The sequence below is a fragment of the Lycium barbarum genome, chromosome 6, assembly GCF_019175385.1.
Source record: "Lycium barbarum isolate Lr01 chromosome 6, ASM1917538v2, whole genome shotgun sequence".
NCBI lineage: Eukaryota > Viridiplantae > Streptophyta > Magnoliopsida > Solanales > Solanaceae > Lycium > Lycium barbarum.
In genome coordinates this window covers 82,857,059-82,881,333 of record NC_083342.1, presented here as the reverse complement: position 1 = coordinate 82,881,333, position 24,275 = coordinate 82,857,059, and the positions used below count along the sequence as shown (strand labels likewise).

Below are 24,275 nucleotides of genomic sequence, written 5' to 3'. Positions count from 1 at the left end.
GAAAAGATCAAAGAAGGGAGTTGGATCTAGCAAGAAGTTTGGGTGGTATATGAGACCTTTAATTTGTAAAAAGTATGAAGCTACAACTTGTAATAACAAGTATTGGACAATCTGTTAGTAATATTTATGATTGAAATGGTGGAGACGGAGGAAGGTGTTGGTGATATTATGTCACTGTGAGACTATGAATTTTAAAAAAAAGTTAGGTGTTATTTTTATGGTTATCAGTTAAAGTCTGAGATTCTACCTAATTTTGTGGAATTATTTAGCAAGAGTTATAAATAAGAAAAAGAATCCTGATAGATAGAGTAAGAGAAAAGGACCAAAATCATCCATAATGTTTGGGTTTGGATCAAAAGCATACATATTCTTTCACATGGTGCACTAATAGTACATTATGTTTGCATAAGTGGTGCACTTTTAGTCACAATCCCAAATAAATTTAACGGAAAAGAACAAAAATGCCCCTGAACTTTTAGAAAAGGTATAAAAATACCCTTTATTCATCTATTTTGCTAAAACTACCCCTCAATTCAACTTTTTGAGAATTTATTCCCCTTGACTAACGGACAACACTAATTTTTTTTTTTAAAAAAAAAAAAAAAAAATTGCACATGACATTTTATTACTGAAAAATTGATTTATTCTTTTAAAAAGAAATCTGAAACCTTGGAATTTTTTTAAATTTGGAAAACTTTTTTTTAACGAGTAAAACCTTGACTAACGGACAACACTAATTTTTTTTCTTTTCAAAATGTGAAAAATTGGATTTTTATAAAAATCTAAAAAAATTAAATTTTTTTATGGAAAAACTGTGTTTAAAAAAAAAACAGAAAACTATCTTTTTTTAAATCTAGAAGAAAATTATGGAGTATTAGTTTTGCACATTTTACTTAAAAAAACAATCAGTTTTTCAGATTTAAAAATTGAATTTTCTAAAAAAAAAATGGGGTTTCCACCCGTTAATTTTTTTTTTTCCAAACTTAAAAAAATTCCACATGTTTTAATGAAAATTCAATTCTGTTTTATATATATATATATATATATATATATATATATATATATATATATATATGTATATATATATATATATATATATATATATATATAAAAGGCTTACTACATTTGTTTTTTTAAAGAAATGGATGTTGAAAAATTGTTTTTCTTTATTCTACAAATAACGATTTTTCAGATTTCTTTTTAAAAGAATAAATCAATTTTTCAGTAATAAAATGTCATGTGCAATTTAATTTATTTATTTATTTAAAAAAATTAGTGTTGTCCGTTAGTCAAGGGGAATAAATTCTCAAAAAGTTGAATTGAGGGGTAGTTTTAGCAAAATAGATGAATAAAGGGTATTTTTATACCTTTTCTAAAAGTTCAGGGGCATTTTTGTTCTTTTTCGTTAAATTTATTTGGGATTGTGACTAAAAGTGCACCACTTATGCAAACATAATGTACTATTAGTGCACCATGTGAAAGAATATGTATGATTTTGATCCAAACCCAAATATTATGGATGATTTTGGTCCTTTTCTCGATAGAGTAATATGATAGGAGTTGTTTGGTTTAGAGAGAAGTTATACATGGATTGTCATATATAAATTAAGGCCAAACCCATCCGGAGATATCCGCGGTTGACAAGATCTTCACTTAGATAAATTTACATCGAATTTGTTTCAATTACACACTTTTTGGTGATATGACATGATGAGTGTAATACATTCAAAATCAGCGCCTGAGAGGCTCTACTTAACCAATTTTTATTTTATTTTTTTCTTCTTCTTCTTCCCCATTCTTCCATCCACTACCTCCCACCAATTCTCCAAGCTTAAACTCCTTCCATGGTGGTCGAATTTGGTCTCTTCTGTTGCAAATTGGAAGAAGATGGGTCACTCGAATCAAAGTTTCCCCTTCCATATCCCGATTTCTCTTCATCCCTTTAGCCGTTCCAACTAATTCAATTGAAAACAATATGTCATCACCTTCGTTGCTTTACAGTATTCATCTATATGGTAACTACTGATTAGATTTCACAATGAGGAGTTTTTTGGATTTTCAAGAGTCAATCGCCTTAATATAGTTTCTTATTTATTGCTATTGTTTTTGCTCATTCTTTTTGAGGATTGAATATCAAAGCAGCAAATTGAAGGAGAGATTTTGGTATTTTTGTTTGTGAAATCCACAGAAGAGACTGGAGAAAAAAGGGATTATTACTAGGCTTCCACAGTTCCGGCCAAGTCTAATTACCCATAGAAGATGGGTAACAAATCAGCGTCGCTTCAACGGGAACAGGGGGCGTGCTGGTTCGTCGTCGCCGGATAACTTGGAGTTCGTCGGAGCAGTTAGCGTTAGTGGTTCATGGTGGTTCTCCGGCAGTACTCTGATAGGGCTGGGGTAGTTGGGGTGGAATTTAGAAAATAGGGTTTTTTTTTCCTCTTTTTATTTTATTTTTAAATTATTATTTTGCACCCAAATGTCACATGTCCTCTTTTAATTAGTCATCATGTTATGTCACCCGTGTGTATTACACACATTTTGTAATTTTAGTTGATTGTAAAAAAAATGTCTAATTGGAACAAATTCGATATAGTCCGAGTGCTCAATAGGTACATGGTTTAGTTGAAGTGTCTAAGTAAAAAATCTTGTCACTCACAGGTGTCTCCCGATGGGTTTGAGAATAAATTAATAATGCAACAATTAATAAAGCATGGGTTACAATGCAAACATTATTTTTGTCAGGTGTTTCGTTCTTTTTACCGAAAAAAAGCGTAAAATCTAAACTATGAATTTGTTTTTAAAATTTAATAAAATTCAAAAGGCTGTTGATGGTGAACTGAGGGGAAAAGGGTGATTTTGTTTTTAGTGTTTAATTTATGTTTTGTTATTTCATGATATATGATGTATAAAATAACATACCAATTGTTTATTAGATAAGACATGAATTGTTTATACATGTAAAATCCAAAATAGAAATAAAAATGGATAAAGTCGTACTAAATTCTGTATCATATTATTTCATCTAATACCTCATACCAAACTAGTTTGGAAGTGGTTAAAAGAAGAGTAGAATATCTACTTTGAAAAAGTATTCATGATTCCATATTAGAAAGGTATTGGCCAAAGTCATAGACAGCCCCTAAACTTTTTCATATATTTCTCGTGACTATCTAAATTTAAGTTTATTTCAATTTAATATCTAAACCATTACACATTTGAACCCATTGTGCACCTTTTGCTAAGGTGGCAAAATGTGTGTAATGCACCCTCTTTAAGCGCGTGAAACGATTTTTTTTTTCCATCTTATACACCTAATAATATAATCTAAATAATTATAAAAATAAATAACTAAAAAAAAGGAGGAAGACAACTGGACCGGTCTTCCTCCTCAATTCTTCCATCCAAATTAACTAAAAAAAAATCAATTCTTCCATCCAACTAAATCTGATACATATTCCCTCCATTCCGTCATCTCTTCCCTCCATTCCCTACATTCGCGTCATTCCTGTCATCTCTTCTATCTTTTTTTTTTCTTTTTTTTTTTTTAAAGTTTCTTTGTATTTTGTTCATTAGGAATATGTATCAGATTTAGGTCTCAAAAATTTCCGGCGAAGCTCCATTTTTTCCGACTAGATTGACACGAATTAATTATTTTTTTCGGGTGAAAGTCCGTTCTTGCTCCTCATAATCGCGGGAAATGGGATGGGGAAAATGGTTACTAGTTGGGAAGAAGGTGAAATGGGGGGTGGCAGCCGGTGGGAGTTGCGCCGGCGCCAATGGAGGCGGGGAGTGGGGAGTGGGGTTCGGTGAGAAAGAAGAGTGGGTTGGGGGGGGGGGGTGTTTGGGTTAATTGAAAAAAAGTTTTTAAACATATTTTTTATTTATTTAAATAAAGTTACTTTAAAAAAAATGGATTCAAATGTCACGTGTCATTAGTTAATTCATCACTTTGCCATGTCACGGGCAAGTGTACTACACGCATTACACACATTTTGCCACCTCAGCAAAAGGTGCTCAATGGGTTCAAATTTGTACTAGTTTAGGTATCAAATTGAAACAAGCTTAGTTTTAGGTGGCTATGACAAATACGTGGAAAAGTTTAGGGGTTGTCTATGACTTTCGCCAAAGGTATTAGACATCAGGGGCGGATGCACCAAGAGCCGAGGGGAACACCCTCGGTAAAAAATTACAGTGTATATATAGGGTAAATTTTTTGTATTTATGTGCATATATTAACTTTTGAACAACTTCAGCAAAAAATTACAGTGTATATTTAACTTCTTTTTTTTTCCAAACACCCTGAATGAAAATCCTGGATCCGCCACTGTTAAACATGATTATGATTATGGAATTTGGTTCCCCTTAGCTTTACTTCTAGCATAACGAGCATATTTGGCGTTTGAAAAATCACTGTCTCAATTATAGATGGTCTATTGAATTGGTATTGGAATTCATGATTTAGCATGGTCCCCTATCTTTTTAAAGAATGAATGCTCAACCTTTTTTAAAAAAAATTCAAAAAGTAACAAAAAAAGAAGAAGCAAGAATCCTATGACTTACCTTCTTCTAATTGGTGCTCCCTCCGGTCCACTTTATCCGTCTGTCCTGATTAAAAATAGATATTCCAAAATAGTTATTATTTTAGAAAACTAAGATATAATTAATCATTGGTTTCCAACTTTACTCTTACTCAATAAGTGTGGAGATTAATGTGGTGAAAAAGAGATTAGTATTAAATTGAGATTAAAGAATAAATAAGGATAATTTAGTCAAACTACCTTTTTAGCTAATGTTTTCTTAAGGACGACAAAAAAAAAACATGACAAGTAAAATGGACCTGAGGGATTAACACATTATAGATAAACAATTTTATACCGACACACAGACCGTGACCAGCATGCTAAAGTTAAATAATTAAATTTAAGTTATATAATGATAGTAGTGTATAGATTTATAATGCTATTATGAATTTTAACCTGTAATATATTTAAATGTAATTACCTAATAAATAATCTCATTGTAGAAGTATTTTTACCAAATCAATGCGTAGAAATTAAACTCCAAGCAATTTAAGCAAATTAACTCCAGGAATATAATTCAAGTAGACTTATGGAATAATTAAGATTCTAGTTAGCGAAATAACATTGTAAGAAACTCAATATAAGTAGACTAATCATTTTATAGCCCAACAAAGAAAATTATTGAACTAGAATAAACTGGACTTTTTCCTCTTTTTGCTACTTTACGTATTTGGAGAAAATGTTCTAGCAACATCACAAATAAGATAGACACTTCTTCTTTTTTTATCTGTCAGATGATTTGGGAATATTTCTCCTTTTTGAGTTATTTCTAATATAGAAAAGTATATAATCCACTTTCATTTCATTTCTTCGATTATATATAATTTATTGATGTTTGGTGGATGAATTCTTTGTTCGGTTCCATGAAGGATATATTATGTCAAAAAAGGGATCTTAATATATCTAATTTGATTAGACGGAAACATATTAGAAGCTTTTATAAGAATTATTTCAAGACGTTTTATTATATTTAGCTTACATATCAAAAGTCTTCTTTAATTTCTTAAATAGTGTATTTAGTCAAGTTGAACCAAAAAGAAAGTATTTAGTCAAACACGGATATAATATGAATCTGGGACTTACTCCTAATTTATTTTATTAAGGTTAAGACGTTTGAATCTGAGTACATATTTGAATATTAATATGTGTATGAAGATTAATTAGGTGCTTGAATTTGAATACGTATCTAAATGTTAAAGTGTTCTATTAAGCTCTGAATAATAAACGATTATTTTATTAGCATTTAAGTTTATAAAACTTGTCTTTATTAAAAAGCTACTGCCTTCATTTCAAATTGTGGCAGTGTTAGAATTTCGAGAGTTAAATGAATTTTCTTCTTAGCGTAATTTTTCATATACATTTTAAATTGTTAATTTGTGACTTATAGTACTTTTTACGTAGTTTTCAAACATGTAAACTTTATTTCAATAAACTTAAAATTATGTCCAAGTTTGCGATCAGAATTAAAAAAATTGACTTTCAAAATTCAAACTATAACACATAAACTGGGATAAAGGAGTAATAAATTAAAAAATTAAATAAAATACTAAATTAATTTAAGACTATATCAATAAAAAAAATTGAAAAATATGACAGTTGATAGTGGTGATGTCCAGCGTTTGTGGTTGTGTCGGGTAGTAGTTAAATTGTGATGGTGGCTGACAATAGTGATTAAGAATGATTATTGATCTCGGTAGTTGGTTGTGACAACTAATAATTGTTGTGAACGATAGCGATAGCTAATGGTAGTAATGCACGATCATAGTAGTGGACGATATATAGTGGTGGTTGATGGTGGTAATCAGAGGCGAATTTAGGAATCTAGGCCATGGGTGCACCACTAAAATAAAAGAAGAAGAAATGAATTAAGTGGGAATTGATTCCTAGTCCTCTAGGCAAATAACTCAACGCTTAACTAAGTGCACCATTTAGCTTTTTTGTACCATGAGTGCCAACAAGTAATATTATACCAATTTTAAAAAACATATACATAAAATAGCTAGTTTTATGGAGAGATTATGGATTCACGTGCCTCAAATTTTATCTTTAAATTCGCCCCTGCTGATAATTATCGACAATGATTGATGGTTGTAATGGTGGTTGGGATGATGAATAATGTACATACTAGCTAATGGTGGTGACAACTGACCGTGATGGCGGCAACGGTAGTTGTGGTTGAGGATAATGGTGAGAAATCCTTGAATAGACATCGTGATGATATTTTTGTTATAGAAGTTAATTATTCAGGTCTATTCAGACCTATTAAATAGTTGTAAAATATAAAAATAAGTAAACTTAATAGTTAAAATTCAAGCATAATTTATCGCTTAGTTTCTAATTTACCCTTATTGATAATTATAATTCTTTTCCAATATATTTCCCAAAATATTGAATTTATTATTCAAAGGATGATGTAGTAAATTTATTATTTTATTAATTACTTTTTAGGAGTGTGCCAAATCTAAAAGGATTGGTAGACAAATGAGAACTACACATGTACTATCGGAGAATAGTTTTTTAGCCCTTGACAAACATTTTTTAATTTTATGACCTTTTACAAAAGCTCTTATTTTTTACACAAAAGATTTGAAAAAATACATAAGAAATTTAAAAACATTATTTTCTTTAATTAAATTTGTAAGAAGGTAAGAAATCTCATTTTCTCGGTACTATTATAAGGTGACTCAGATTGAATTAGTTAGGAGAAAAATATGCAATAACAGCATTCGTAACAATCGCCTTTTGGTCAAACATACTTGGTCTTTCGTCGAAGTGCCAGCAATTTATAGTAACAACGAGAAACCTGAATAAATAATTCATAATAGTAAATACTCAGAGAAGCCAAAAATATTACTTTTTCATTTAATTTCAGAAATCCCCAAGTTTTCTTTCATATACTATAGGCTTAATGCATATCTAGCCTCCTGAACTTATCATTTTTTTTATTTTTTTTATTTTGGCACCTCAACTAAGTATTGTTCCTATTGAACCCCTGAACTCGTCCTTAAGTGTGTCTATCAAACACAATCTGACTTACATAATATTGTATCTTCAATGTAGCAACATGCTAATGTATATTCTAATTTAATTATGCCATTTTTTTAGCTAAGATTAACAACAATTGAGAGGAAAAAAAAGAGTAAGCTCTTAATTAAGCTGGTAGTGAAAGAGCAGACCCAACAGAAACCGACACATCCATGACCTAAAGAATAGCTTACCACACGTCTAAAATATTACTTGACCTTCATTACCACAATTTATTTTTTGCTTCTAATAAAAATCAGATTTAGAGAGTTTGATAGGCATCTTTGAGCAGTGGCGGAGCCAGAAATTTTGGTAAGATTGTTCAAATGTTGACGAGTATATAATTTTTTTGCAATGAATGAGTGCAACGAATTTTTTTTTAACATCATCACTGCACACAACAACAAACAACAACAACAACAACAACAACAACAACAACAACATACCCAGTGAATCCCACAACTTGGGGTTGGGGGAGGGTAGAATGTACGCAGACCTTACCCCTACCTTAGGTAGGGAGACTGTTTCCAGAAGACCCTCGGCTCAAGAAAAGGCACATGAAAGGTCAGATATGGGCAAATAAATCAAAGCAATTATGAAAATGAAAACAATGAAAGTAAATAAGCCATTATAAACCAACAAATACTCGTAGAAATCAAGAGACAAGAAATTATAGAGCAATATAACTACTCGTAAGAAAGGATAAATGCGACTACCTACTAGCCTTCTACCCTAATATGAGTCCTCCATACCCTCCTAAAATTTTTTGGCCCATTTGATTTCACAAGTTATTCTTGATAAATTTCATTGCTAGAAAACTCTTACGGTGATTACAGTATCAAATGACAGCAACAACAAACAACAACATACCCAATGTACGTAATCCCACAAGTGGAGAATAACAAGGGGCATTCTGAGAATGTTACAAAGCGAGAGATAACGACTAATTAATTTTCTTTGAAAAAAAAAGAAGAAAGAAAGAGAACAAAGTTGGATAATTAAAATGTTCACATAAGCAATTTAAAAAGAAAAGAGAATAAAATAAGTGGTAGCTAACTTGCTATTAGATCTCGTTGTTTTCTTTTTAACAATACGTCTTCTTCTTTTCTACGAAATAGGAAGGAAAGAAGAAAGACTAAAGAAGCTTCAACAAATGAGTCCAACGTAACTCCAAACCAACATGGGAATAAACCAAATGCAAATCATAACTCAAATACAAATAAGTTTAGTCAGAACATGGAAGAAAATAAGTGCAAATACAAATCAACCAAATAGCTTCTGACATTGTTTGTATGTTTTTTTTTAAAGAATGAAGATGACCAGCGTTTGACGCAAACTTTAAATCATGACTTTTAGGTAAAATTGAACACCCTTTACCTCTAAGCTATCTATCTCAACTATTTTAAAAGTGTTCAAAATTTAATTTATATCCAGTTAACTATAATATCTAATCCATATACTAGTATCATTTTCCAGCCAAGGGTGCGCAGGTCACCACCCTTGGCCATGAGTGGCTCCGCCACTGCCTTTGAGGACGAGTTCAGAAATTTAAGAGATACAACATTTAGTTAATGTGTTAAAATAAAAAATAAATAAATTTAGAAGGCTGCATATGCATTAAGGCTATACTATAGTATAGTATTCAGCATAAGAAACGGGACAGAAAATTATTTATTGATAAATATAACCGTTATACCAAATAATGAAGACATGTGAGTAAATCAGACAGCAGAAAAAGGACAAAAACAAAAGCAAAAAGTTCAATTTTTCCTCATGCAACTTTGGTTCATAGTATAGGAAATTTTATTTATTTATGAATAAACAAAACGTTCATATGCACAGCATCCAAGAAAGTGGCTTCTTCAGCTTATTAAATGCAGGTCTCTCTCTCCTCTCTCATTTTTGAGCTTGGTTTGTACCCTTTAGAATTCTTGTACGCTTGTTTCTTCTTTGGTTGGTACTTGAAGAAGCAAATGGGTAGTTGTTTTCGGTGAAAATAAGGACTTTAATTTTGTCTAATTCTTGAATGAGGAGGGTAATGCTCAAAATGGACAGATTCTTGGTGATGGTGGGGGTAGTATTTTTAGGGATTTTTGTGGGTTGTGGTTGGTCTCAAGAGAATGCTGCAATGTATATTGTGACTCTGAAACAAGCTCCAATTTCTCAAGAACTCAAGTTGATCAGAAATGCTGGTTCAGGAACACTTAGTAGATTCCACAAACCAAGGTACTATTTCTTAACTGGTTTTACACATTATATTCAGAATTTTTTAATTAGATGGCTTCATATGGATATTGCCATATTGAGAATTCATACAACTGACCCCAACTATTTTGGTATTGAAACCTAGTAATAGTTGTTACATCCACTTGTCTTCTAGCATTTGTAATTATTCAAGTACTAGAGGAGGGAAATTTATCTGATTGCTTGTGTCTTAGTGTTTTGGTTGATTGAGAATGAGAATGAGAATGAGAATGCAATGCATTATTATGTAAGGACTCTCATGGAATGAAGCTTAATTCATAAGATGGGAACTTTTACATTTTTGGTGGCTAGATTCCTTGAGCTGTGCATCTACTATCCAAAAGTCACCGTAATAATTTTTTTTAGATTTACCTAATTATCGCATTTTGGTCTATTCCTATTCAATTCTCCTATCAGCTTCTTGTTTTCTCGACTTTAGTTTATCTATTTGAAAGTGAGTCATATTACTGATAACTGTTTTCTGAATCAGCAATATTTCACATATAGATCTCATGAATGGTTCCTACGTTTCTCAACTGCATGATTCTTTATTGAGGAGGGTGTTAAGAGGAGAAAAGTATCTAAAAGTATACAGCTACCATTACTTGATCAATGGATTTGCTGTGCTTGTAACACCCCAGCAGGTATGTTGGCAGTTATGTAGAAATTAGAATTATCTTTTATCTTTGACATGCCATACATAGTTAAGTCATTACATGTCATATCTTATGTGAATGTGATCAATTTGAGAAGGCATTCAAGCTTGCAAGGAGGAGAGAGGTGTCGAATATTGCTTTGGATTTCTCAGTCAGGACTGCTACCACACACACACCAGAGTTTCTAGGTCTACCTCACGGGGCATGGGCTGAAGAAGGTGGATATGAAACCGCCGGGGAAGGCGTTGTAATTGGTTTCATTGATACTGGAATTGATCCTACACACCCCAGCTTCAATGATAAGAAAACATATCCTGTTCCTGAGCACTTCTCTGGCATTTGTGAGGTCACTCTTGATTTTCCATCCGGATCTTGCAACAGGAAGCTTGTTGGTGCCCGTCATTTTGCAGCATCTGCTATAACCAGGGGGATATTTAATGCAACTAAGGACTATGCTTCTCCTTTTGATGGTGATGGTCATGGAACGTAAGTGTTCTCTGTCATATGGGGCATTTTCACAGCAGCTTTTTTTGTAGGCTTATTCGGTATTCAAAATCTGCACGCTGAATGTTGTAGCTCTTGATCATAATCAATATGTTTCTTCATTTCTTCTCAAGTGTATAATTTTTGCCGATCCACCTCCTTTATATATGAATTCTGGTCATCGAACTTTTCTTTGTAAGAATAAAACTTCAAAATAGTGAAGGAAATGCTCAAGTATTCTGGTCAAACGCCATTGTGCCAGCAAAAGACGGGTATTTAAGTAGAGAAAGATAGAGGGGCGGGGCCATTATTCACAGAGTGTCCAACCGTGCGTCACTGGCCTTTGGGATTTTTGTCTTTAAAAAAAATTGAAACAGGTGAAGGAAATACTGAAGTATAGGTTCTGTGAAAATTGCCAGATTCTGGTCGGTTATAGCTCGTTTTCTTTTCCAGATTTTCAAACTACATGTTAACTGTACAAATCATTTGTTTCTCTGCATCCTACCAACTTTGATCTTTTTTGACCTTACCTTGAAATTGAAGGTGAAGCTACAGTAGGTTCCTAAGAAAGCCTGCATCAGGCATTTTATAAAGCAGTTGATATGTCTCTCCTTTAGGTTTAGATTTTGGATCTTTTGGTTAAACCTGTAAAATAATCTCTTATCCGAAGTTAAACTAGTGGGAACCCCAAAACTCAGCTTCATAACTACCTTCATCTTCAAATACATGCATGACAATGATATGGAACTTTAGTCCTACTTTATAAACAACAACAAAAACAAGTATTCAGTTCCAAACAAGTTGGGGTTGGGCTATATGAATCCTCACTGACCATGTTTCTTCATTTAAATTCATCTCAGGCGTACTTTATCATTAAAAAAAGGAGGAAACTTTATGGACCTACCCCAGACTAGCAATTTTTGATCAAGGCCTCTCTGATGTCTCTTTTAGGATATCTAAAGTTCTTATTTGGTGGTCGTAATGGATTATTCATGGAACTATCAAGAGTTGAGCATCTCCGTGAAACTCTAAGAATGTGGTGCAGTCTGCACAATGGGGAAGATGATATAGCCAACATCTCTTATGGAATTCACTTGCTGGGGGTTTATTTCAAAAGGATACAATTCAACAGACACAAGAAGATGCCAATGTCTTATTTGATGACAACTACCTGATATCAAAATATTTTGTCTGACTAATTGTTAAATATGGACCGGGCCTAACTCACACCCCAAAAACTAGCTCAAAGAGAGGACGATTTCCTAAGTCATGTAAGGAGTCCATCCAAAGTTCTTATCCCGATCCAATGTGGGATTCCCATTCCTTTCATCACCCCCACGCCCAGATCCGGACTTCCATGGTCCGATCTGAAGCGTGCACATTCATGGACCGAGGGTATTTCATCACCCCTGTCGCGGTCTGGGGCCCCACATCAGATGGTAGCGGCTTTGATACCGGGTAAAGAATGGACCGGACCTAACTCACACGCCCAGGATTGGACATCTGGAACATGCACATTCGCGGTCCGGGGGGCCACATCGTATGGGCTAGGCATCGATACCATGTAAAGAAATGGATCTTGAGCCTAACTCAATCCCAAAAGCTAGCTCATGAGGGGAGGATTGTCCAAGTTCATATAAGGAGACCCATCCCTTATTTATCCGATATGGGACCCTTCAACACCCCACCTCACGCGCAGGGCTAGACATTTGGTGCGTGGGCAATTTAATACAGGGGCCCATCATCGGTACACAATAATTGGGATGAGTTCTGCTCTGATACCATGTAAAGAAATGCATCTTGGGCCCAACTCAATCCCAAAAGCTGGCTCATGACGGGAGGATTGTCCAAGTCCATATAAGGAGACTACCTATCCCTTATTTATCGGATATGGGACTCTTCAATACTAATAATTGGTAATTGAACAACCACAGTTTGATTCTCAAGGTTCCAAAAACACACCGAAAAGAGAAAAGCAATGGAAAGAAAAGAAAGGACCTTGCCAGTGTTATCAAAAGCGAAAAACGCAAAAAAGCTCTAAGGTTAGCTGGGGCTTTAAGCGCAAAGCGAAAATAAAGCATGGGCTTTAGTGAAAAAAAGCGCAATGGTGCAAAATTACAAATATATGTATGTTTAGTCCAAGACTAATAATAAGCATGAATAATAAAATATATGGACAAAGAAATTGTAAAAACATTACGATAAAGTGAAATATCAATTATCTAGTGTCACCTCTTCAAGAGGCGCTCAATGGCAAGGAAAAGTATGTCTTAGAACCTTGATGACGACACTAAAGCGCACATAAAGCGAGGAGGAGCACTCAACATGTTTTGAGCCTCGCTTCAAGCGCGCTTTAAGCGCGCCTTTGACAACACTGGACCTTGCTTGATTTGAACCTTCTTGATATCATCAATTTGTTTTGTTGAGAATTTAATTGTCTTTACTGTTAACTTTAAGTTACTGGAAATAGCATCTACGACCAAGTGGCTTGAATTTCTTAATTATACAGGCATACAGCTTCCATTGCGGCAGGGAACCATGGGATCCCCGTTATTGTAGCTGGACATAACTTTGGAAATGCTAGTGGAATGGCTCCTCATTCACAGTAAGAATCTAAAGTTAATTTTTCTGTTCATATTTGCTTTACCGATATGGCGATATCAATCTGACATTCCAACCATGTAGCTATCATCACTAATAATTTAGTTTATCACAGTATTGCAATCAACTTATGCATTAGTTCTTTTTCGTCCCTTCTATAAGCCCTTCGTCGTGTGTATTTTGTGGGCCTAAATGTGCATGCAAGGAGGTGTTTGATGTTGTAGTGACTTCTAACCAAGCACCTTCTCAATGCAAGAGTTTTTGACAATTTAACTTTACAGAAAGGATCTTTTGTATCAAAATGATTCCGATCACTTTTTCAGGAGTTAACCAAAGATTACAATTAGCACACCTGTTCTCTGACATTAGCGAAGTTATGAAATTCTGAATCCCCATTGTTGAGGGGAGGGGGATCCTGGAGCACTAGGAAGTGTTTGAGTAGTTCTGAGCACTTGGGGAAATTACTACTATTACTGATCGATCTTGTCAACTTCCCCAAGGGCTCATTACTCAAGCCTCCAGTGTTTTCTTTTTAATATAAAGATTGAGACGAGGATTTAATTTCCATACCTTATATCTCTCTGCTAAAAGTTAGTATTAGAGCAGATACTGATTACATGCCGATATTTCTAGTATTGCAGTTTACAAGGCATTATACAAGAGTTTCGGTGGCTTTGCTGCAGATGTCGTTGCTGCGATAGACCAGGTAGCTTTTCATGTTTGGCTAGAGAGTGGAAAACTTTTAAAGGAAAAGACTAAAGAGAAAAGATGCATGTCCTGTTTTTGACTTTTGAATAAAGAGAGGAAAGGAGAAAGATATACTGCAGATGTTGGGAAAATGTCACATCATGTTTCAGTAACGTAAAATAGTAGCCAAATACTAGTTTAGATTTGAATTTTGTTGGAAGGTGAAAAAAGTTTCATATCTCGGTTATAAAAAAGAAAGTTTCATCTATCGAAATAGGTCTAATTTTTGGAACAGAATGGAATGGAAAGCAGGTCAAGCTTTTATTATAGATGGATGGCATATCCATTTGCCCTTCATGCTTAAGAAGCGATTAATTCACCGAAGAAAAAGAGAAAAAGGAAGAAAACATAATTCCTCAGTGCTGATACTTGTCTGTTTACAATTATAGGCAGCCCAGGATGGCGTGGATATAATCAATTTATCAATCACTCCAAACAGGCGTCCTCCTGGTTTGGCAACTTTCTTTAATCCGATAGACATGGCCTTGCTGTCAGCTGTAAAAGCTGGCATATTTGTGGTACAAGCAGCTGGCAATACTGGACCATCACCTCAGAGTGTTGCTTCCTTCAGCCCATGGATCTTCAGTGTTGGTGCTTCAACCCATGACAGGGTTTACAGTAACTCTATAGTGCTGGGCAACCACATCACCATATCTGGAGTTGGACTCGCACGTAAGTAGTCTTCCTTGGTGATTGATGCATTTAATTTTATTTTGAGAATATTAATGGACAATGATTCTATCCACAAACATCTCATTATTTTAATCCTCCCCTCCCATTTAATTTGTCTTAAATTGACTGTAGAAGAAGTTAATGAGTAGAGAAGATTACGTAATTCTTTGATGGGAAGTGGCCCCAAAGATCAGTTCCCGTGGCCAAACCACGGCACTAGTGGTCGCAGACGTCCCCCCAATTATTCTGCTCTGCACTAAATTAAGTAATTTTCTATTGGGACTTCTAATTATAATTTATGCAACTCTAGGTCAATTATTGCGCTCCCTCTCGAGACTGAAATTCCTTGCAAGTTAGAGAAGAATGAGTAATAGATTCTCAAATGGAGCGTCGCTCCTCTTGGATCTGGTAGGAGCAGTAATAGGTAAGTTAGTACCTATCAAGAGAACTTAGTTGATAAGGAAGACAGATGTCGATCCTTCTTTACGAGTATTCAAACTAGCCCTCTATGCTTCGTGTCAATCTATATGTGTAGATACCTTATACTCGTAAAAGGATGCATCTGAATTGTGAGGCACGAGGACAGGTTCAATAACTGGATTTCTCAATTGAGTGTATATATATTTTTGTGACTGAGAAATCAACCCTTTGGGCTAACCGCAGTCTTCGAAGCTCGGGGATATGATGTGCCTGTCCCTCACTCCCTCTACCTTTCTCCATTTAAATACTGGACTTAGTTCACTTGGCGCAGAGGTCGAACTTGTGACCTAAGACACAAGCCCTCAACATTTGCCAATCGAGCTAACCCCTAGGGGCTTTCTCAAGTGGATATTAAAGGTGCTTCTAAATAAGTTCGATATCTTTTTGGATTAAACATGATCCATTACCTTTTGATTAAATAGTTAGATTTAGACCTAGGGGCTTTCCCCAAGTGAATATTAAAGGTGCTTCTAAATATGTTCGATATCTTTCTGGATTGAAACATGATCCGTTACCTTTTGATTAAACAGTTAGACTTAGACCTACGTAAAGTATGTCCAGGTCATGTGCCACATTAGATAAATTACTGTATACATTGTAAACAGTTAGACTTAGACCTACGTAAAGTATGTCCAGGTCATGTGCCACATTAGATAAATTACTGTATACATTGTAAAGTGCGTCACTAGCATTCAGGCGTAAGTTATTCATGCTTTCTTCTAATATTTTCTCTTTTCTCTCACACGGTATTAAAGCATGCAAAACTCTTGAATTCAAGCCTCATTGCCACCTATCAGCAAAATAATATTATGTACTTAAGCCCAAGAAAAATAATTAGACCCACACGTCAGAGTGGCCAAACTAAAATAAGTACACCAAAGGGCCCTTTCTAACAATTCAAGCTAGATAAGGTAGTTTACAATTTAATAGGATACTTCTCCCAGATATTGCTATCGTGAATAGTGATTGCACCACTAGGAACTAGAGTTAATTTTCAACAAAGCTCCAATGCCATGTTATATTACGTGAACCACCTCGAATAAAAGTTTGAATTATTAGAGATGATATAATACATGTTTATTATAGACCCAAAATGCTCCAATACCACATAAAATGGTGTGAACTGTCTCATCTAAAAGTTTAAATTGTTAGAAAGGAAATACGTTTATTTAGTTATTTTAGGTTTTTAAACGGAAAGAGAAAGTAAAAGGTGAACAGTCTTACATTTGTGGGAAGCAGATGCCATTTAGGACTACCTGAAAAGAAAAGTAAAGCTGTCTTTTCCGGACAAATGAAGTATGATCTCTTATTATGTGTTGGTAATACCAAAAATTATACCTTTATCAAAGTCAGTGGAGAATGTGAAATGAGATCACAGGACTGCCTTTAAAGTTGAGGAAGGCTGTGCTCTTGAAGTTGTTAAAGAAAGTGAAGCCTAGAACTATTCCCTTGGAGATAGTCTTGTTGATAATTTTCAACAACATAAATTTCATGCTGTTATTCTTCTTCAATACTGTAGCTTCTTTTTCAGATTTCAGAAGCGCATCCTGTAATATCTCCCAAAAAATGTTTGCTAAGCTAGATGCCAGAGATTTTCCCTGATGCGTCCATAAAATATGTACACCTAATTAGGCATGTGCTTTGTGGTAAATTTTGGCATTGGTGAATTATGATTTTTTGAATTGTAAAAGCTTTTTTTTTTTTTTTTTTTTTTTTTTTTGTCTAGGGTGGGGGTGGGGTTGGGTTTGGGCGGTTATTTGAGAATAAGTCCTTGAATTTTCAGTCGATACAATCACTCAAATGTTGCAACCTTATTTCCAGTTTCTCTCTTCTGGATGCACTGAAACGGCACTTTAGTCCTTAGTTAGTGCTGTACTGTACCCTTGACCAACTAAACTTCTTTACTACCTTTAAAGGAGTTTCCTGTGATGTTAGCTTAATTTGTTTTTGTTTTTGTTTTTGTATACAGCTGGAACAGATGACATGTACACATTGGTTTCTGCAATTCATGCTTTGAATGACACAGCTGCTAAAGATATGTATGTTAGTGAATGCCAAGATGCGAGTAAGTTCAATCAAACACTCATTCAAGGGAATCTTTTGATTTGTAGCTACTCCATCCGGTTTGTGCTTGGACTTTCCACCATCGAACAGGCCTCAGAAACTGCTAAGAACCTTAGTGCAGCTGGAGTTGTATTCGCCATGGATCCTTTTGTTATCACCTTTCAACTTAATCCAGTTCCAATGAGATTGCCTGGAATTATAATCCCTTCTCAAGATGATTCAAAAGTGAGTTTGGATGTACAAATGCTTTTAGTATTGTAAAAACATGTAAAATTCTTTTGTTACATGTTTACTCATTCTGTGAGTGTTGGTACATGTGCACAGCAGTTTTCATCTTTGATTTTAATTTGGTGATCTTAATTAATTTGGCAGATTTTACTTCAGTACTACAATTCTTCTCTTGAGAAAGATGAAACTACAACAAAAATTGTCAAGTTCGGGGGAGTTGCCTGTATTTTGGGGGGAATAAAAGCAAATTTCAGCTTATCTGCTCCGAAGGTTATGTATTATTCTGCGAGGGGACCAGACCCAGAAGACAGTTCTGTTGATAATGCAGACATATTGAAACCCAACCTAGTTGCTCCAGGAAATTCTATATGGGCTGCTTGGAGTTCCCGTGGTGCTGAATCAATTGAATTTCAGGGTAGGTCACAAGAACTAAAAAAGGCTTACAGGTTACTCAAGGACTACCTCTAGAAGTATGGGGTTACTCATAAAGCAATATAATGCCTTTAAAAATTACTGACCTAAGTACTTATATTATTTAGGAGAAAACTTTGCAATGATGTCTGGTACAAGCATGGCTGCCCCTCATATTGCTGGTTTAGCAGCCTTGATCAAGCAAAAATTTCCCACCTTTAGTCCTGCTGCAATTGGATCTGCACTTTCTACGACAGCCTCTCTCCATAATAAATATGGGGGCTCTATACTAGCCCAGCGCGCATATGCTAACCCAGATATGAATCAGTCTCCTGCAACACCTTTTGACATGGGAAGCGGATTCGTGAATGCTACTGCAGCGCTGGATCCAGGCCTTATTTTATATACAAGTAAGTGAGCCTCTTTGCTTCTTGATTTCTCTGCCTAGGGTGTTTAGGACGAACTATTGTTCATTGGCATTTTAGCCTGTTATTGAACTCTATTATTTCAAAATGACAGATTTCGTAATCTCAGGGATGAGAGTAGTTGTGGAATGATGAGAATTGAGTAGACGAATTATGTTTGAATTATAGATGCGAAAGTTTTCCAAAGAAAAACGCCTAGGGTAGCCCTCAACGGCATTCCTAGCCAATAATTTGCCTGGCCTAGTTTTTATCCCACAATCTTTGAATTAAAGTATGTACGTCTACTGTGATTCTTAACACATCACACTCGTATTAACGGGCAATAATGGGCGGAGCAAGATTTTGTAAAGCTGCAAAGTAGTGTGTTATTTCTAGTTTCCTTTTGGTGTACTTATGAGGTCCCTATTTGTATAGAGGATTGGATCTCTTTTGTTGAGAATCATATTTTGGTGTAGATTATCCTCTTTTGGTATACGGCTTGTATACGGGGACTTTCCCATTTGTTAATAAAAAATGCTTACCTTATCAAAAAAAAAAAAAAAAATTATTGCAGAAAGTATATCTCATATCTTATTCAAAAAAAAAAAAAAAAGGATATCTCATAAAAGATTTTATTCGGAACTTCACTAACACACACTTATATACAACAACAACAACAACAACAACAACAACAATAACAACAACATATCCAGTATAGTCTCACAAGTGGGGTCTGGGGAGGGTAGGGTGTAGGCAGGCCTTACCCCTACCTTTATCAGGTAAAGAGGTTGTTTCCAATAGACCCTTGGCTTTTCCAGACCATGGTTTGAATGAAATGCAAGAGTAAAAAGTTATGATGCAAATATTGAAGAGAGAAAGTATTGGCTCTAAAAATATTAGAGCTAACCAAAATAAAACAAACAACAATAGTAATAATATCAAAGAATACAATAATGCTAGCATAATAATAATAATAATAATAATAATAATAATAATACTGGTAAGGGAACATAGTGGTGCTCCAGACTAGAACCCTGCTATACTGTTGGGAAGAGAGAGAACGCTCCACTACTTACTACTGTCTGGGGTCATGTCCTTAGTGAGATGAAGATATGCCATGTCCTGTCTAATCACCTCTCTCCAATTCTTTCTTGGTCTACCTCTACCTCTCTCAAATCTATCACCGCCAACCTCTTGCACCTCCTTATTGGGGCATCTGTGCTCTCTCTCTTCACATGCCCGAACCATCTCAACCTTACTTTCCACCTCTTGTCCACCAAGGAGTCTACTCCCACCTTGCCTCGTATATCTTCGTTCCTAATCTTGTCTCTTCTTGTATGACCGCACATCCATCTGATCATCCTTATTTTTGCTACCTTCATCTTCTGAATGTGCGAGTTCTTGACTGGCCAACACTCCACCCCGTACTACATAGTCGGTCTAATAACTACTCTATAGAACTTACCTTCTCGGTGACGCATTCTTATCACATAGGATACCGGATGTGATCCTCCATTTCATCTATCCCGCTCCAATATGATGTGCGATATCCTCTTCGATCTCCCCATGTCCTTGGATTATAGGCCCAAGATAATTAAAAATTCCTCTCCTGGGGATGACTTGTGTATCAATCTTCACTTTCCCATCCGCCTCCTATGATGCGACACTGAACTTGTACTCTATGTACTCTGTTTTAGTCCTGCTCAGCCTGAAGCCTTTAGACTTTAGGGTTGATCTCTGAATCTCCAGTCTATCGTTAACTCTGCCGCGTGTCACATTGAGCAATACTATGTCGTCTGCAAATAACATACACCATGGTACTTCCTCTTGAATATGCATGTCAATTCATCCATCATCAAGACAAATAAAAACAGGCTGAGAATCCCTTGTGCAGCCCATCTGTATTGGGAAGTGTTCTGAGTCTCCTCCCACTGTCCTCACTCGGTCCTAGCTCCATCGTACATGTCCTTAATCATTCTAATGTAGGCCACAAGTACACCTCTAGATCCCAAGCATCTCCATAAAACCTCCCTTGGGACTTTGTGGTATTCCTTTTCTTATATAGAGGTCAGAAAATCCTTCAGTATACGATAATTGATATTCCTTTGGTACACGGGACATAGAGATACAGATAGACACAAGACACAAGGAAAATTATTGAAGCCATCAATACATGAAAAATTTGGTAATTGACATTCACTTACCGACAACACACACTTGACTAAGACTTAAGTGAGAACAAAGTAACCTTAATAATTCTACCTGATCGATCTACATGTCTTCTTCTGATGGATTGACAGATGAGGTTGACTGGAGACTTGAAATCTTTCTTCAGTCCACTAATCTAGTCCTGTCTTTCTAATAGTGACGTGTTCCTGAATAGCTTGTTCTATTAATAAGCTCAGTGGATACAGGATACTTCACGAAGAAAACATGTGTATCCCCCAACGAGATCCGGCTTAAACCAGGAGATTTTGCTAGCTAAAGGTCTACCTCTGATCATCCGCATTGGGAACGTGTGCAATGAAGCACCAAAGGAATTAATAATGTATTTTTCTAAGATTCTCATGATCTAAATGAGATTGATACATACAAGACACTTGAGTGGAATCAAGTAGAATGTGTCAATCCATACTCCACCACGGAAAGGCGAAGCAGACACAACTAGATAGAAGAAAGCAAGTGGTTAATGTTTGTCCTTAGCCTATACCCCATCTGTCCTAATATATGTGGCACACTTTCCTTTTTATCTGTCCTAAAAAGAATGTTACCTTTCCATAATTAGAAACAACTTAACTTTAAAATTTCCATTTTACCTTTAATGAAATGATTTGTAGCCACACAACTGTGAGGTTTATTTTAGACCACAAATTTTAAAAGTCTTTCTTTCTTTCTTTCTTACATTTTGTGCCAAGTCAAACGGTGCCACATAAATTAGGACGGAGGGATTATTATTTTCGGAAAAGGGTCATATTTGCCCCTGTACTCTTCAAAAAGGGTTATATTTGCCCTTCATGATACTTTTTTGATATATTTACCCTTACCGTCATACTTTAGGATCGTATTTGCCCGTCATCCGTTAAATCCCCATGTCCCACCTTTATTTTCCTACATGGTGCCTATGTGGATTTCTTTTTCTCCCAATTTAAATATGATCACCCATTTAAAATAATTTAACCCGCGCACCCATCCACTAACTAAAATAAACCGAAATCCTAATCCCAAACCCCACTCGTCCATCTCTCTTCTCCGGGCCACCCACCCACTCGTACATCTCTTTTCTCCGGGCCAGCTCCATGTTTTCCGGCGAGCGAGAAAATTCTGGACAGTAGGAAAAATGCTCAATGTAATTCAAGTCCACTATTTATTTTCCTTTTTCTTTTCCCGGTGCAGGTAAATCAATGAGATTTAAACATGGCTTAGCAGAAAAATCTAAGAATCAGATTGACGAGACTAAAATTGCAATGGAATTACATCAAAATTGTCTGAAGAAAAAATCTGCTCTGGACCTGGAGTCGCTGTCACGGGGCTTGGAGGGCTCAATGTTGGCGGCGGAGCTAATGTAACCGCGGCGGCGGCAAGGAAACCATTGTATCTGGTGGCGGTGGCGCTAAATTAGGGCTAGGATTATCAGTAGGTGGTGGTGGTGGTAAGTTAGGATTTGGATTATTATTAGGCTGTGAAGGAGTAGAAATTGGCAATGGTGATATTGCTGAAATTGGCAACTATGGGGTTTTCATACTGAATTTGTTCACAAGAATTATCGGAATGCTATAGTTTCGTTCACTCACTGTCCAGAATTTCTTGCTCGCCGGAAAACATGGAGCTGCCCCGGAGAAGAGAGATGGACGAGTGCTGGGTTTGGGAATTAGGATTTCGGTTTATTTTAGTTAGTTGGTCGGGTTAAACTATTTTAAATGGGTGATCATATTTAAATTGGGAGAAAAAGAAATCCACATAGATGCCATGTAGGAAAATAAAGGCGGGACATGGGGATTTAACGGATGAGGGGCAAATATGATCCTAAAGTATGACGGTAAGGGTAAATACATCAAAAAAGTATAACGAAGGGCAAGTATAACCCTTTTTGAAGAGTACAGGGGCAAATATGATCCTTTTCCGTATTATTTTTCTCCATATTGTCTCTGTCTACGCCTCCTGTTTCCATGAGGAAACTCAAAATTATGGCATGCGGAATCTCTTCCAACCTCTATATAAGACGAAACCTTCTTAGTCCCTGAAGTTTAGAATCAAATCTTGTATAAATAACATTTTTGTAATGATATGAATGTTCTCAAATTGATCTTTATACAAGTGTAGGGTGTTAAGAATCGAGACGTCTTTACTATAAGTTTAAAGTTTCTTGGTACAAAGACTAGGCAAGGCAATCCATTTGGCAAGGAGTGCCATTGGGAGCTAGGTCAGGCAAACCTTCTCTGGGAAGTTTTTGCATCTTTAGTTCAAACTATAATTTGCTTATTTTGTTGATTAATTCTCATCATACTGCAATTCTTGCCCCACATTAGTTCAAATTTGATGTTCTCTAAAATAAGATTTGGTTCATTTAAAGGACTACGTGAGTGATTTGATTGAAATGAGAATTGAGAGTAGTTCACCGCAGAGTTAATCACTAAAATTGGTCTGAGAACAGTTCACCGCAGAGTTAATCACTAAAATTGTTCCGAAAACAAGTCATCATTGTGGCACATCATTTTCTGTTAGATGTGGACCTTATAATCTGATTTGTAGGTTATGACGACTACGTGGCGTTCCTCTGTGGCATAAATGGATCAGCTGCTGTTCTTCTAAACTACACTGGTGAGAGCTGCGGGGTATCTACTATGAATGGAACCGATCTGAACATGCCTTCAATCACAATATCAAAGCTGAACCAATCAAGAAAAGTTCAAAGAACATTGACCAACATAGCCCGCAACGAAACATATATCGTCGGTTGGAGTGCACCTAATGGAGTTTCTGTTAAGGTTACCCCAAAGCGATTTTTTATTGCAAGTGGACAGCAGCAGGTCTTGAATGTGTTCTTCAATGCTACCATGAATAGTACAACACCAAGCTTTGGAAGAATTGGACTTCTAGGCAACCGAGGTCATGTTTTAAACATTCCTTTGTCAGTCATAGTAAAAATCTCATACCACTCAACTAACAGCTGATGATACTTCTGATCTTGTAATTTTGCTAGGTATCCAATTTTTTTATTTGTGTTGGGCTCTGTAAATGTTGTTTGTAATGCAGGTATCTATTTAAGTGATGATAAATACCCATAATTTTCATTTCCTCAAATCACAATCACTCCTTTATATTTTTAGTACTAGTTTTTGGACACGTGCTTTGCACGTGGAAAGCACGTGTATCCCATCTTAATCAGTTCAAACTTTTTTATTGAGATAGAGGTAGTAAATAATATTAAAAATATAATGTTTTAAAATAAAATGCAAGCTCAAACTTATATGAATGGTGAGTCTATTCCATCGAACTTGATTGTTGCACGTAAAATGATGAGGTCTGGTCTGACTTGCGGAATTGAACAAATAAACTTAGATAAGTACAATGTATGTGTAATGAGATTGAATTTGAAAAAAAAATGTCAAATTTGCCTCACTTCAATCAAGAGCAACTGAAAATTCAAGACGGTATCTTGAAGTTTAATTTTTTCAGTTGAA

General features: G+C 35.5%; 1 protein-coding gene across 3 annotated transcripts; it reads left to right on the top strand.

The window, feature by feature from the left end:
* The first annotated feature begins 9,359 nt into the window (after positions 1-9,359).
* LOC132644399 (subtilisin-like protease SBT2.2) lies at positions 9,360-23,895 on the top strand. 3 transcript variants are annotated; one of them, XM_060360996.1, is made up of 10 exons: positions 9,360-9,830; positions 10,339-10,492; positions 10,602-10,990; positions 13,497-13,592; positions 14,222-14,294; positions 14,725-15,007; positions 17,457-17,776; positions 17,924-18,194; positions 18,319-18,600; positions 21,988-23,314. In XM_060360996.1, exons 1-10 carry the CDS (start codon positions 9,631-9,633, stop codon positions 22,158-22,160), a joined length of 2,241 nt encoding a protein of 746 aa, XP_060216979.1. In that variant the 5' UTR covers positions 9,360-9,630; the 3' UTR covers positions 22,161-23,314. The 3 variants fall into 3 exon arrangements, with proteins under 3 accessions (XP_060216979.1, XP_060216977.1, XP_060216978.1); XM_060360994.1 differs by lacking the exon at positions 21,988-23,314 and adding an exon at positions 23,344-23,895 and having other exon boundaries at positions 9,369-9,830; XM_060360995.1 differs by lacking the exon at positions 21,988-23,314 and adding an exon at positions 23,344-23,895 and having other exon boundaries at positions 9,644-9,830; positions 10,356-10,492.
* Positions 23,896-24,275: the final 380 nt, after the last annotated feature.

What these genes read in the sequence shown, in the direction of transcription:
- LOC132644399 (XM_060360994.1), top strand. Translation starts at nt 9,631, where the DNA reads ATGAGGAGGGTAATGCTCAAAATGGACAGATTCTTGGTGATGGTGGGG. An exon ending in TGAATCAATTGAATTTCAGG is followed by an intron (nt 18,195 to 18,318) that starts GTAGGTCACAAG and finishes TATATTATTTAG; the next exon opens with GAGAAAACTTTGCAATGATG. An exon ending in AGGCCTTATTTTATATACAA is followed by an intron (nt 18,601 to 23,343) that starts GTAAGTGAGCCT and finishes TCTGATTTGTAG; the next exon opens with GTTATGACGACTACGTGGCG.